The sequence below is a fragment of the Panthera leo genome, chromosome B1 (genome assembly GCF_018350215.1).
Source record: "Panthera leo isolate Ple1 chromosome B1, P.leo_Ple1_pat1.1, whole genome shotgun sequence".
In the NCBI taxonomy this organism is placed as follows: Eukaryota; Metazoa; Chordata; class Mammalia; order Carnivora; family Felidae; genus Panthera; species Panthera leo.
In genome coordinates this window covers 83,179,171-83,195,452 of record NC_056682.1, presented here as the reverse complement: position 1 = coordinate 83,195,452, position 16,282 = coordinate 83,179,171, and the positions used below count along the sequence as shown (strand labels likewise).

The window sequence follows — 16,282 nt, the reverse complement described above, 5'->3', positions numbered from 1 at the left end:
TCTCACAGCCAGGATTCACAGGTCCAGAAATCAAGGGATAGAAGTAGGAGTGGCACCACTATTACCCTTGGTGACCTACTAGCAAAATTTGTTATACCTCTGTGGCCATATGCTCTGCTGGCTCCTTCAAATGCTCCTTCAAATGGAGGAATGCTTCCATCAGGAAACACAATGATTCCACTAAACTAAGAATTAAGGATGCCACTAGGACACATTGGATTCCTCACACCTATGAATCAACAGGCAAAGAAGAGAGTTGCTGTGCTGGTTGTGGTGATTGATACTGACCATGAAAGGGAAATCAGACTGCTAGTCTACGGTGGAGATAAAGAATATACTGTCTGGAATACAAGAGATACATTAAGATACCTTAAGGCATCTCTTAGTATATACCCTAAGTGATTAAAGTCAGTGGAAATCTATAATAGAATCCAAGCAGGACTACTAATGGCCCAGACTCCTCAGGAATAAAGGTTTGAGTCACTCTACCAGGCAAAGAGCCACAACCAGATGAAGTGCTTGCTGAAAGCAAAGAAAATAAAGACAGTGAGAAAAGGTTCTTATAAGTACCAGCTATGTCCGCAACACCAGTTACAGAATTGAGGACTGTAGTTATCATAAGTATTTTCCTGAATTTGTTAGCTTTGTGTGTGTACTATATTTGCATGGTATATATAACAAAAGTATTTGCTTAGTATATATATTAATATATGCAGCAGAAATTTTTTCTTTCCTCTTATTCCCTTATGTAACATAAGATGGAACATATAGTGTGTAAGTACTATTAATTTTACATCAATGGTTAAAGTTTCAGGATATTTGGTAAAATTGTGATCTTGTTATTGTCTTTATTTGGAGATTAAATATGGTTTAAGGAGATGTTTGTGGGTGCCAAGTTGATAAAGGGTGGACTTGTGTAGTTTATTTTGTATTACTCTAACTGAGCCACAGAGTGCCCAGATATTTGGCTATTAATCTCTAGTGTGTCTGCAAAGATATTTCTGAATGAGATTAACATTTGATTCACTAGACTGACTATATAAAGCAGATTGCTCTACCCAATGTGAGTGAGCCTCACCCAATCCAATAAAAGCCTGAAGAGAACAAAAAGGCAGAGTAAGAGAGAATTCATTCTACCTGCCTTCAGATTTAGACTAGAACTATAGCATTGACTCTCTTGGGACTCTAGCTTACCAACTTTAGATCCCAGTACTTCTCAGTGTCTGTAACTGTGTGAGAGAACTCCTTGTAATAAATGTCATATTGTTCTGTTTCCATCCATTCTGTTTCTCTAGAGAGCCCACACTAATACACCACAAAACTATTTCATCACCAAAAAAATCAACCTCGTGCTATCTCTTTATAGTCATACCCACCCTCCTCTTCCCCAACCCCACCATCCCTAAGCTCTGGCAACCACTAATCTGTCCCTTATGTCTAAAATTTTCTCACTTTGAGAATGGTATATAAATGGAATCATACATTATATAATCTTTGAGATTGGCTTCTTTCACTTAACATAATGTCCTTGAGTTCCAACCAAGTTGTGTGTCTATCAAGTTTTCTTTTTGAGTAATATTCCATGGTATGGACATACCACAGTTTATTTAGCCATTCACCTACTGACAAACATTTTGGTTGTTTCTAGTTATTGGCTATTACAAATAAAGCTGCTATGGACATCTGTGTATGTGTTTTGTATGAATAGTTCTCATTTCTCTGGAATAAAAACCCAGTTTGACTGCTTAGTCATAAGGTAGTTGCATATTTAATTGTTAAGAAACTGCCAAATAATTTTCCAGAGTAGCTGAATGATTTTGCATTCCTACCAGCATGTATGAGATCTAGTTTCTCTGCATCTTTTCCAGCATCGGTAATGTCACTATTTTTTATTTTAGCTATTCTAATAGATGTGTAAATGATATCTCGTGGTCTTAATTTATATTTCCCTACTAACTACTGATGTTTAACATCTTTTCTTGTGCTTATGTGCCATCTGTATATCCTCTTCAGTAAAATGCCTTCATGTCTTTTGCTTTTTAATTGGATTGCTTAATTTTTTTACTGCTCATTTTCTAAAACTTTTTACTGTGGTAAAATACACATAAAACATTTTAATCATTTTTAAGTGTATAGTTCAATGATATTAAGTACATTCACAATGTTGTGAAATCATCACCACTATCAAATTCCAAACACTTTTATCCTCCCAAACAGAAATCCTGTACCCACTAAATATTAATTCCCAAGCTCCTCCTTCCCTGATCTCTGGTAACCTCTACTCAACTGTCTCTAAATTTGACTTTTCCTAAGTGGAATCCTATAATTTTTGTTCTTTGGTGTCTGGCTTATTTCACTTAGCATGTTTTCAAGGTTGATTGATATTGTAGTATTTAACTCCTTTTTAAGGTTGAATAATATTCTTGTGTATATATACCATATTTTGTGTATCCACTCATCTGTTAATGAATACTTGGATATTGTGAATAATGCTGCTACGAACACTGGCGTTTAAGTATCTATTTGAATCCTTGCTTTCAATTCTTTTGGTAATTCCTAAAAGTGGAATTCCTCGATTGGATCACATGGTAATTCCATGTTTAACTTGAGCAAATCCTCAAATTGTCTCCCACAGCAGCTACATCATTTTACATTCTCAACAGCAATGCACAATTTCTGCACATCTTTACCAATACTTGCTATCGCCCCCCCCCCACTTTTAAATAATAGCCATCCTAATAGGTATAAAATGGTATCTCATTGCATCTCCCTACTGACTAGCGATGTTAAGCATCTTCTCATGTGCTTATTGGTCATTTGTATATCTGTACATCTTCTTTACAAATTATCTATTCACTTCCTTTGCCCATTTTTGAATTGGGTTGCTTTGTTGTTGAATTATAGTTTTTTATATATTCTGGATATTAATCCCTTATTAGATGTACACTTTGCAAATATTTTCTCCCATTGTTTAGTCTTTTCACTCTCTTGATACTGTCATTTGATATACAAAAGTCTTTCACTATTGAATTCTGAGAGGTCTTTATCCTAGATACAAGTCTTTTGTCAAATACCTGGTTTACAAATATTTTCTCCCACTCTATAGCTTTTTTTCCCCCCAATCTTTTAACAGGGTCTTTCACTAATGAAAAGTTTTTAATTTTGATGAAGTCCAATTTATTGATTTGCTTTCAGTATCATGCCAAAATACTCTTACCAAGCCCTAGGTCCCAAATATTTTTTCCTATTTTCTTCTAAAAGTGTTATGATTTTATGTTTCACATTTAAATCTATGGTCCATTTTGAGTTAGTTTCTGTATAAAGTGTGAGGTTTAAGTCAAGTTTTTTTTTTCTTTGCCTATAGATATCCAATTGCTCCAGCACCATTTGTTGAAAAGGTTATCCTTTCTCCATTGAATGGCTATGCATCTTTGCCAAAACCCAGTTGAGCATATTTATGTGCATCTATTTCTGGATAGTCTAACCTGTTCCATTGATCTAGGTGTCTATCCCTCTGCTAGTACCACACTGTGTTGGTTACTGTAGTATATAATAAGTTTTCAATTTGGGTAGAGTGATTACTCCCACTTAATTCTTCTTTTTCAAAATTGTTGTTACTATTCCAGTTTCTTTGCCTCTCGATATAAATTTTAGAATAGTTTTGTATCTACAAAAAAAAATTGCTGGGATTATAACAGGAATTATGTTAAACCTGTATATCAGTTTGGGGATAATTAACATCTTTACCATAAATTTTCCAATCCATGAACACAATACGTACCTTCATATATTTCCTTTTATATCTTTCATCAGTGTTTTACTGATTTCAGTTTAATTCCCATGTTTTATAAGATTTATACCGGGGTGCCTGGGTAGCTCAGTCAGTTGAGCGTCTGACTTCAGCTCAGGTCATGATCTCGCAGTCAGTGAGTTCGAGCCCCATGTCGGGCTCTGTGCTGACAGCTGGGAGCCTGGAGCCTGCTTCAGATTCTGTGTTTCCCTCTCTCTCTGCCCCTCCCCCGCTCAAGCTCTGTCTCTCTCTTTCTCTCTGTCAAAAATAAATAAACATTAAAAAAATTAAAAAAAAAAGATTTATACCTAAATTTTTTGTTTTGGGGTAATTATAAATGGTGTTATTTTTTTTATTTGGGTTCCCACATGTTCATTGCTAGTATATAAAAGTACAATTGATTTTTGTCTTTTATCTTGTATCCTGAGACCTTGCTGAACTCACTAATTCTAGAAGTTATTTTGTAGATTTCTTGGAATTTGTTTAAATATGTGATTCATCGTGTTTAAAAAAATTAACAAAAAGTTCAATAAATTGTTCGATAAATTGTTAGGTTATTTACTTTGTTCTAACTACTAGATATGGAGTTTACTAAGAAAATTGGGATTTCTTGACCTCATGGAGCTTAGATTCGATTCTACAGGAAATGTGGAAAGAACTGCAGGCAATTAAATAACAATTAAGTTAATTTCACATGGTGGTTAAGTACTAGAAAGAAATAAACAGAGTAACATAATAGAGTGGTAGATAATCTAGAACTGACTCTAGGAGGAGATGACTTCTGAGCAGAGACTTAAATTATAGCAGCCAGAGCAGAACATTTCAGTAAGTACAAAAGCCCAAAGACCTGAAATAGTTTGACATGAAGAACATAAGAAGACCAGTGTGGCTGACATAGTAAGAAGGAAAGTGGTAGGAAAAGACTCAAGAGTCTTATTGTTAATGGAAGCACTTGAATTTTATTCTAAATAAGATGGAAAGCACTGAAGGTTTTAAAACTGAGTAGTTAGGGAAGTATGGTGTACATTATGTAAATCATAAAAAATATTATACCACCATATCAAAGTGATTGGTATCTTTCCACCTTTTTTCTTACAATTTAAAAAATGTACATGAACATAAATTGCATAAAGTGATTAGTAATCATTCACAAGATGATTTATTAATCACAGCTCCTTCTAATCTACACAATGAATTTGCTTTTGATTCTATAGGATGATAACATCCTGGGGAAACACAACCTCATAGTAGCATGGTTGCAGTTGGCCAACTCTAACCACTGCCTTTGGAAATGCCTTTCCTCTTTGCCTATCACAAACATATAAACACACACACACACTTTGCATCTAACAGCTATTTATTTGACCTCTCACACTTTCATTACCTTATCTATAAATTGTAGACCCTAATGTCTACCTCCAAAAGTCTGTTTGAGAACTAAGGATAAAGTATACTATATTGAGTCCCAAGCAAATAGTGGTGCCTGGTAAATGATAATTCCTTATCTTGAGCTTTTTCTCTTTTACCCCCATCACTTAGCTCCCACTCCCAGATCTAAGATATTCATAAAACCATTTAATTTGCAACTGGGGCCTTAGAGTAAATCTTTATACAAAATTTTAAAGGCTGTAGCAATAACACCTATTAATTCAATGATCAGTGGCATAACCCACTTCCAACAAAACCTTTCCATAGACTTCTGAAAATATCTTAAGATGTTGAATAAGAACATGGTACTATTATACAACTTTTAGTTGTGGTATAAAATAAACTATACAAAGTTGACCACTTTTTCAAGTTAAATCTTCTAACAAGAAGAGCATATTATGTACATTTTTTTTAACCAATGGCCAAACAGGGAAACATGCATTGAATACTTTAGCATAAAACCCCTAGTAAATATTTTTTGTCATGAACCTATCACTCAGGAAGTACTTTTAAAATACTGAGTCATGGTGCTTTTGGAAGCATGATAGTATAAAACTATGCTATGTGTATTATGCAGACTGAGAACAACTTGCACTACGTCCTCTCACATATTTTATTTTACAACATTCAATTTCTCAAGACATAACAGAAAAAATGAAATGTCATTAATTATTTAAAGTTATTTGTCAAGTTTTTAACCAACCAATATTTCTTCCTGCATATTTTGGGGTAATTACCTCACTGTTGTTTAGCAATCTTCAGTCATCCTCAATTGGCTCCCTAGCAAATTCTCCACTAAGCTAATTCCAAATCTCTGCTACACCTTAAATTCATCATCCTACCATTCATTCTTCTTAATGTTTTCCTTTCTACATTATTTTTGTCTTCCAATGTGGCACCATTCCCAGTAAAGTCAAACTTTTCTCTGTGGTTTTACCCTCTATTTGAAAAGGAAGAATTTCAAAGCTATTCCTGTGCTCTAGCATGATAAATCAATTGTTTTATTTCTCTTTTATCTGCAGTTTCTTCCTACCAACTAAGTCTCAAGTTTCCTCTACTTAACCCTTTTCTCATCTAAACTATTCTATTTTTGTTTGTTTAAAAGTGTGTTTATTTATTTTGAGAGAGAGAGAGAGAGAGAGAGAGCGAGCAGGGGAGGGGCAGAAAGAGAGAGAGAGAAAACCACAGGCAGGCTCTGTGCTGTCAGCACAGAGCCGGATGTGGGGTTCCAACTCACGAACTGTGAGATCATGACCTGAGCCGAAACCGAGAGTCAGACACTTAACCGACTGAGCCACCCAGGAGGCCCTCATCTAAACTATTCTTAAGATTACCCTAATTGACAATGTTAAATATATTGGTGTAATCATTTTGTAAATTGGTAAAAGCAAAACAATATTTAGCAAAGTAAACAATCTTAAACCATTTCTTTAAAATTTGGTCACCATTATAGGCTATTTATGCCAAATTTCACAACTATATTAGGCAAACCTGAATGGGGCTATAATGAAGCAATGTTTTCCCAATTTAAAGGCCTCTGATTAAAACCTAAATTCTTATTGTGAATCTTTGGTATTTAATTTGAAAGAGTACAAGCATGATGACTGCATCTGTTTGCTATAAACCATCTCCAATGTCAGCAAACACACATGCAGGCATACCTCAGAGATACTGTTGGTTCAGTTCCAGACCACTGTAATGAATTACCACAATGGAGTCAAATGAATTCTGAGGTTTCCTAGGGTATACAAATGCTAATTTTACACTACGCTGTAGTCTATTATAAAGTGTGTAATAGCTTTATGTCTAAAAACATACACACCTTAATTTAAAAATACTATATTGCTAAAAGATGCCAACCATCATCTGAGCTTCCAGTGAATAATCACAGCTCACAGATTACCCTAACAAGTAATGACCAAAAAGTTTGAAATATTACAATTATCAAAATGCGACAGAGCTATGAAGTTAGCAATAACAGCTGGAAAGCCCGTGCCAAAAGACTTGCTTGACACAGGGTTGCAACAAACCTTCAATTTATAAAAATCCCAGTATCTGCGAAGCACTATTTAAGTGAAGTGCAAGAAAAAGAGGTACTAAATACTCTTTACTACGACATAGGCCAATATATGCCTTTCATCCTTTCTCACCTGCCATTTTCCTTACTCTTCTATTTTGGGGACGGCTTTTAGTTTTTCCGTACGTTCCAAAAGCTCACTAAAAACACTTAGACGCTTGACGAAGCAAACCTCTACCAATACTGACCTTCCTAAAATGTGTATGCAGCTGCCAGCACAGTCCTTACTTTAATAACCACAACATAGGAGAAAGGCATTCGCGTTAAACAGCCTTAATTCATTTCTCGATGAATGACCCAAGACCTTAAACATTTTCTCCTCAATCCCAGTTTTGAGTTCCCTTCCTTACTTTTTACTTAAATGCTCTTCTCGCGTTTCCAAAACTTTCTTATTCACAAAATTTTACATAAATAGCACTTCCTCGGGCTTTCACGAGTAACCTGACCCGGACAGAACCTACAGAGATCAGGAAGTAGGAATCCTAAAAATCCTGACCACCTCCTCAGCTTCCGCTCGCGGCCGCGCCTCCCAGAAAGCCGCCTGTGACTCGACACACGATGCCCACTGACGCAAGCGTCGCCGCGCGACTCGACAGGCAGCGGCCGCGCCTGCGCAGCAGTAGCAAGACGGGGTGGGATTCCGCGCGTAGACGGGGTGGGGGGCGGGGAGTCTGCGAGTTGGGGCGGAGGAGGGGGAGAGGGAGAGAGGGGCGGGACGGCGGAGGGGCGGAGGGGCGGCGGGGCGGAGGAGGGGCGGCGGGGCGGGCCTTTCCGGAGGGTCTTAGTCCTTCACTTCCTGTTTGTGGGACCTTCTGAATCCGGGTCAAGTGTGTTAGCTTCTTCTCTTCTCCGGAGCTGACCCGGCACGTTCAGTGACAGCGGCTTCTGACTCAACCCAGGGCGGGTTTCGTCTTATGACCTGCCAAAGGCCGGACGCCCACACCTGCCCCAAGAAGCGAAGGCGAGCTTCCTCCACCTACTGGCTGGCAGCCCCGAGCCCTGTGTGACCGCCGCTGCCGAGGGTCCCCGCCATCCCCTCCGCGCTGATGCTGAGAGGGAACGCAGGCCCGGGGCGTCTGCGGAGTGCGGGCCTCTGGCTCCTTAGGCCCGCGACGGGCGGTGCTGGCTCTTACGCTACCCAGGCTTGCCACCCCCCACCCGGACTTGGATGGGCTCCCCTACCCGATAAATGTGGCTGCTGAGACTGTGGTGGCGGTGGTCGGTCCCGCTACTGCTGCGCCCCAAGTTCCCCTTTGCCACGGGACTCTCGTGCCCCACGTCGGGACTGTCGGCCCCCGCTCCTAACCCCGTGGCCCTGGCCTTGCAGCTTGGCGACAATGGACAAGATCCTGGAGGGCCTGGTGAGTTCTTCGCACCCACTGCCCCTGAAACGGGTGATTGTGCGGAAGGTGGTGGAATCAGCAGAGCATTGGCTGGACGAGGCGCAGTGCGAAGCCATGTTTGACCTGACTACCCGGCTCATCCTGGAGGGCCAAGACCCCTTTCAACGGCAGGTGGGGCACCAAGTGCTGGAGGCCTATGCACGGTACCACCGGCCGGAGTTCGAGTCCTTCTTCAACAAGACGTTCGTGTTGGGCCTCCTTCAGCAGGGTTACCACTCGCTGGACAGGAAGGACGTAGCCATTCTGGACTACATTCACAACGGCCTGAAGCTGATCATGAGCTGCCCGTCGGTGCTAGACCTCTTCAGCCTGCTTCAAGTGGAGGTGTTACGTATGGTGTGTGAGAGGCCGGAGCCGCAGCTGTGTGCCCGATTGAGCGACCTGCTGAGCGACTTCGTGCAGTGCATCCCCAAGGGAAAATTGTCAATCACCTTCTGTCAACAGCTTGTTCGAACGATAGGCCATTTCCAGTGCGTGTCCACCCAGGAGAAGGAGCTGCGGGAATATGTGTCTCAGGTGACAAAAGTGAGTAACTTGCTGCAGAACATCTGGAAGGCGGAGCCCTCCACACTCCTCCCTTCCCTGCAAGAAGTTTTTGCAAGCATTTCTTCCACAGGTAAGTATTACTATATTCCAAAAAAATCTCTCTTGGAAATTCATTGTGTCTCTTACACACGCACACGTACACACACACACACACACACACACACACACACAAAACCATGTTTGGTTCTCTGCCCTGAAAACATTTTCAATGGAAAACAAATCTCCATACCCTCATCCAAAATTGTATTCCTATTCACTACCCTTTTTATGCTGTCCCTTTGTGCCTTAAAAAAAAGACAGCGTTCCTATTTTAAATGTTGAGAACATTGAGGTCTAAGATCTTTGGCACTAAATAAGTTGCTTAATTGCCCAGCCTCTGCTGAAGTTATGGAATGCTTTGAGGATTGACAACTACTATATAAAGCTTCTATTCATTAGTGACTAATGACAGCATGATAATGTTTATCATGTTATTATTGTACTTTGACTCTGTCATCTTGTTGTTACGAGTTTTTCCCCTGTTGTTTTTTTTTTTAATTTTCCCACTTTTTTATTCATGGGCTGTGCGGTTTGTTTTATTACTGGATTATTCCAGTTAATTATGTAGTTTTTAAATATTGACATTTTCTGTCTGCTGTAGTGTAGGAAAGAAAGGGTGCAGGTAGAATGAGCGAAAGGAAAGAGTATGAGGCCTTAAATAGGTGCTTTTGTGCTCAGGGTATAGCCCATGAACTACATCCTTAGAAAGTGGGAAGGAGCCAAGTAATAATTGGCAAGAATATGCTTTCTCACCAGGGATTTTACCTTATATCTACATTCCTTTTTGGACTTGGAGCTTTCAGCTCTGTAATTTGTGAAACTAGATCCAAAACTGTGTTTACTTCCTCTCTTCTTGGTACAGTCATTCTCCCTGGCTGCTGTTTGAATCAACTTCTTAAGGAGGTGTCTTCCTTTTATCTTGAGAACCAGAAAGAAATAAGAGTAGAGTTTTAACAAGCTTCATGCATTGTGATGAATTAAATATGTTTAGGAAAGAATTACCAAGTGTATATTTGCAGCATCTTAGTTGTTTTATTCTTTTGATTGTAATTTTTCTTGTATTACCAGTGTAGCTAGAACTGTAAGATTTCCCCAGAACTTTGTCAGCTGTAGCAGTAAAGGTGCTCACCTTGAATTGTTCAATTATTATGTAGTTTAAGCAAATTCCCTCAAAATTCACCTTAATTTTTACTTCATTAAGATATTTTTTAAATCTTCCTTAGAACAACATAATGACTACTGTAATTCATGGTTATAAGTTACATTGAAGGGTCTAAAGTGGGAATTTAAATGATACCTTTCATTGCTGACTTACAAATGAAAATTTTAGCACAACAGTAACTTAATATTAAATAATACAGGAAAACAAAGTAACTTACAGACTAAATCTGGCAATAGCAAACCATAGTTTTTATATTGTAGTAATTTTCTGTGTAATGAACAGTCATTGCTATTCACCCTCATCTCTCATTTCTGTAATTTAACATCTACCCATGAGATAGAACATTAACAACTGCTTCCTGATTAACACCTTTGCTGCAATAACATTTTTTTTTTTTTTTTTTGGTAAATTGTTTCTCTCTAAATACTTTACTTGAATTTTCTTGCCATATTCCTTTTTCTTTTTTAATTAAAAAAATAGATGCATCATTTGAACCTTCTGTAGCATTGGCAAGCCTTGTGCAGCATATTCCTCTTCAGATGATTACAGTTCTCATCAGGAGCCTAACTACGGATCCAAATGTAAAAGATGCAAGTATGACCCAAGCTCTTTGCAGGTACTTCTTCATGACACTATAGATGGTGTTGTAGATTTGGGAGGAGGAGATATTTTGTTGTATTGTGTGGGTAAGGAAAAACTTAGATTTTTAAAACTGAAATCATAGAATCAAATGCGTAAAGATTCTCCAAAGTAATTGGAATGAATTATTTACCATACTATAGATTTGACAGGCATTCCAGTAATTCAAAGAACGTTTTCAACTAAACTTTAATTCCAAAAATATAGACATATGCTTACTGTATATTAGATTATCAATATATTTACTAATTTCTTTACTCATTATTGTTTCTGGAACCTATTTCTTCTCTCTGGGTTGTTTTGTTTTGTTTTGTTTTTAAGCTAAGTATATACTTTTACTTTCTCTTTCAACTGGAATTTCTGGGTAATGCGCTCGACCTTTGCTTGAAATACGTTTTTTCTTCCTTAATCTTCAGTGGAGAACTTGGCAAGATATAGAATTCTAATTGATAGTCATTTTCTCCTCGTATTTTCAAAATAATACTGCATTGTCTTCTGGCAACTATTGTTGCTGATACGGAGTCTGCTGTCAGTCAAATTGTCATTCCTTTGTCAGTAGTTACGCTTTTCTGCTAATGTTTGTTTTTCTCCTTCTTGATGTTTTGCAGTTTATTCATATATCTGTAGGTGTAAACTTAAGATTATTTATCCTTCTCAACATTTTCATGCTTTTATTAACTCAATCATTCATTTATTTATTCAAATCACATTTATTGGACACTTACCATAAGTGCAAGGCAGTGTTTCAGAATCTCCTTGAACAAATGGATAAAACTATCTGTCTTCATGGGCTTACTTTCTAGATGGAAAGGCATACAGTAAACTAATAACATATTTTATTGATTCCAAGATGCATCCTGATTTCAGAGATGTTAACATGTGGAAATACGCAGTCATTTGCTGTAGACGTGACTTTTCCTGCCTTAGTGATATGTAAACTAATTATACATCCTAAAGTTGATTTTGTTTTAGATTTTATTAAATATGATAAATAAGATTATAATTTAGTATGTTGAATAGTGAGGAGTGCTTTGGGAAAAAAGTAGATAGGAAAGACATAAAACATGAGGAAATGGCTTGGAATTTTAAATAGGATGGATTAGGAAAGCCTCAATGAGACAGTGCTGATGAAGTAAAGATGTAAATGAAATGAGGGAGCAAACCCTGTGAAGAGCTAAGGGGAAAAACATCAGAACTGTCTTACAATTTGCTATAATTTTTTCTTCAAAGGTACCCATTTATAGAGCTTATTCCAGCTATTATGTTTCTTTATTTCAATGACTCTTTTTCTAATTGAGCTTTACCTCTCTACCTATTTTTGTTTCATATCTGCCTGGGGTTTCTTGTAATTGTGTGTGTGTGTGTGTGTGTGTGTGTGTGTGTGTATCTGTGTGTATCTGTGTGTATCTATGTGTATAGCACATCTAAATAAAATACAGGGATTTGGAACAAAATGGTTTCTGTGTACCTGCTATAAAATTATAGTCATGACATAAACTTAAGTATTTATGTTGGTTTCTCAGAAAGTTACATGTATACATATCTCACTGTCTGTAACACAAACTTTGAGGACTTTGATATTTTCTACCTTTTTCCCTTTTTTGTCTAGTGTTTAAAAAGGACTTTCTTTCTCTTCTTGCTTTCCTTCTTTCTTCCTTGTGCTCTTAAATTTAACTGAATCAATTTATCTGTAACTATTACTTTCAGATTCTCATTGCTTATTCTCTCCTTAATTTCCATAGATACGTGAACTTGCTTTGTATATTGAAGAAAAATCTATATAAATCGTTCTTACTGTATGGCCTCTATCCCCACTACTTTTTTTTTTTAAGTTTATTTATTTATTTTGGGAGAGAGAGCAGGAGGGAGCAGAGAGAGAGAGGGAGAGAGAGAATCCCAAGCAGAGCCCAACACAGGGCTCAATCCCATGAACCATGAGGTCATGACCTGAGCCAAAATCAAGAGTCAGGTACATAATTGACTGAGCCACCCCGGTACCCCTATCCCCACTACTTTCAATTTATGGTGATCTCTTTGCCATATTTGGTGGTCTGTATTGTTGTTTTCATCTTCTTGGTATCTTTATATTCATAGTTCTTAAAGTTCTAGAAATGTTGTGACACCATTCTATTAGGATTTTCTTCATATTGTCCTTTCTATTTTTACTTCTCCATTTATTCTTATCATTTTATCAGTTCTCTTCTATACGTGGTTGAATTCCAAGTCTTTATGTAAAATTCTCATTGTTCATTTATTTTTGAGAAACACTCATATCTCATCCATCTCTCCATAATGAAATTCCTTCTGTGTCCTGCCTAGCAGTAATAATTCCTTTGTCAGTGTGACTACAACTGCACTAAAATTTCTTTCTCTTTGAGATGAATATATCATAAATTATGTGGTCTTCTAAATAAAATGGGAAGATTTGGAGAATTATAGATTTCAGAGCTGAAAGTGAAATTAGATATCAATTGGTCTGTCACCTTCATTGCATAGGGAATAATATTCAACATTTTTCATTATATGCCCTAAGTCATTACAACAGAATCTTCTAGTTGGTCTTTTTGCCAGCAGTTGACTTAGCTCTCTTCTCTAAATCATCCTGACCTATTCATTTTTCCCTTCTGATCAACAAATTATAATGACTTCACCACTTGCTACATCAAGTGCAAATTCCAATTCTTGGCAGTCAGCACTCTTAATCCTAATTTTTCAATGTTTTCAAACAGTCATAGTATCCAACTTATGAATTTGTTTTGTTTAAAAAAAATTGTTTTTAATGTTTATGTATTTTTGAGAGAGAGAGAGAGAGAGCAGGGGAGGAGCAGAGAGGGAGACTCAGAATCCAAAGCAGGCTCCAGGCTCCAAGCTGTCAGCACAGAGCCCGATGCAGGGCTTGAACTCACAAACTGTGAGGTCATGACCTGAGCCGAAGCCAGCTGCTCAACCGACTGAGCCACCCAGGTGCCCCATGAATTTGTTTTGTTTTTAAAATATATTTGTGAGGCACCTGTCTGGCTCAGTAGGAAGAGCACGCAACTCTTCATCTCAGAGTCATGAGTTTGAGCCCCACATTGGGCATAGAGATTGCTTAAAATAAATAAATAAATTTTTTAAAATAAAATATAATCAATAATTAATTTTTGCCTATTTGTTTGGATGGGAAGTTGTGATCCAGTTTTTGTATTGCATTTCTGATTTATCGTACATGATCCTATTTAACCTACAGTGTATCTGGAGTAATTACTCTTATGTTGCAAATGTAACTGAAAAGAATAGCTATGATTAGTTTACAATACTCCCACCTTATAATTCCTCATAGTCCGTACTACCCCACACAGACCACTTACCATTCTTTAACAGTTATTTTCTATAATACAAAGAACTCCAAATACCATACCAGGACCAGATAAGTAACATTAAAGTATGAAATAGGCTGTATGTAACTGAAATAATAAGGGATGGGGTGCACAATCACCTTCCAAAAGAGGAAGCTGATCCTCAACCCCATTTTTCTTGAGCCACAAGGAAATTTGAGTTCAGTGTGGCTGATCTGATTTTTCAAAAGAAACCTGAAAGTTTTTTATGTGAAATTTCCCAATTTTTAAAACGGTATAACAAATACGCAACTGAGGCTGGATCTAGCCATGAAGCTGCCTTCTAAAAGTGAAAATTGGTTTTATTCTCCACATATTAAGAATAAATCTATTTTATATCCTACATAATATTGCTAATTTTAATTTTAAGGGTTTTCAAGTTGCATATTTTTTAGCTCTAGAAAGAAATGGTTTTATTTATTCCACAAATTTGAGCTCCTTCTCAGTGCCAAGCACTGTGCTAAATATTGGGGGTCCAAAGATTAAAGATCGAAAAACAAACAAACAAACAAAAACCCAATAGTAAGATCACTGCTCTTAAGCTCTTGGCCTAATGGAGGAAGAAAGACTTCAAAGTACATAAATTACAACTACAGTTAAATGTTCTTAAATGGTAAGAAATTAACTTGATATATCAAGGTTAAGTGTCCTTAAAATTCATGCAGTAACCAATGCATGGTGGACAAGATTACTGTCGTTAACCATAAAAATAACTCATCTCACAATGCCTGTGCCTGAAAGGATTTGGGCATATGCTAGTCCTGTCAGATTGAAGCACAATTGGAATATAATTAAAGTGTAGCTAAAAGCGTTCCACTACTTACCAGCAGACCTTAGTTCAAATAGCAGTACTACTTACTGTTTATTAATTGTGTAACTGTTGACAAATTTCCTAACTTTTCTTACCAATTTGAAAGCAGAAATTGTAACTACTATTATATTTTCAGCATTTAACAGAATACCTGTTTTATAATAGGCACTCAAATATTTGTTGAGTGAATGGCTTCTAATTCATGTTACTTCTGACTTGAAGTTTCTTTAGGATGGTCAGGAGTTTGGGTACATATGGGATAAGGTAAAGAGTAGAGGCTTATGAGATGGGAAGCTAGAAATGGAGAGGCGAGGAAAAAGCTGATAGGGTGATTAGGTATAATGAAGAACCGTAGCCAAGTGGAATTTTCTACTCTGCCCCCTTAGACCTGACCTAAGGGGAGTTCTGGCCCAGGGCCCTGTGTTCCAGGGAGCCTAGTTTCTATTCCAGCAGTGCCACTCCCTACAGGGCAGAGTCCATAGAGCCCAGGAGATGTGTTCCCATATACTCCTTCTCTGAACCACATCTTTTTCTGTGTGCATATTTGCACTCAAAAAATGTACAATATGTACTCACATGATTTTCTTTTAAACAAAAACAGTTTTTAAAAGACTTACTGGCACTTTTTTTCTTTTTTAATTGAACAGTATTTCAGATCTTTCCATGTTGGACCCCCATGGATAGATTCATATACATCCATCTTATTCTTTAAAACTCTACATAATGTTCCATAGTATATTTAGCTATTTCCTTATTTATAGACATTTATATTGTTTGCATTTTTTTCATATCCTAAATACAGTGCTACAGTGAATTTACTCTGTGTACACAAATACAAGTGTCTCTCTACTCTATGTATGTAGAGTGACTATAAACTTTTATGAAAATCAGCTTAACAATGGTTGGAAGATGTGGAACAGCTGTCAGGGACTACTTAAATGATTTATAACCATCATTGTTAGAAGAAGATGGCCAGAAAAACAAGAGGAGAAATTAATATGTGTAGAGAG

The 16,282-nt window shown here is 37.3% G+C and overlaps 1 protein-coding gene and 1 long non-coding RNA gene across 2 annotated transcripts in view; one reads left to right on the top strand and one right to left on the bottom strand.

Annotated features, from left to right (window-relative positions):
* LOC122216982 overlaps window positions 1–7,868 on the bottom strand; it is a 30,216-nt gene extending 22,348 nt beyond the window's left edge. Inside the window, exon 1 of the long non-coding RNA XR_006201226.1 lies at window positions 7,646–7,868. This is a non-coding gene — a long non-coding RNA (uncharacterized LOC122216982). The remainder of the gene's footprint in view (window positions 1–7,645) is intronic.
* Window positions 7,869–8,058: 190 nt separating this feature from the next.
* Window positions 8,059–16,282, top strand: part of USP38 (ubiquitin specific peptidase 38) — a 32,763-nt gene continuing 24,539 nt past the window's right edge. The window contains exons 1-2 of the mRNA XM_042935408.1: window positions 8,059–9,314; window positions 10,926–11,061. Coding sequence (XP_042791342.1) covers window positions 8,633–9,314; window positions 10,926–11,061 — 818 coding nt within the window. The 5' untranslated portion in view covers window positions 8,059–8,632. The remainder of the gene's footprint in view (window positions 9,315–10,925; window positions 11,062–16,282) is intronic.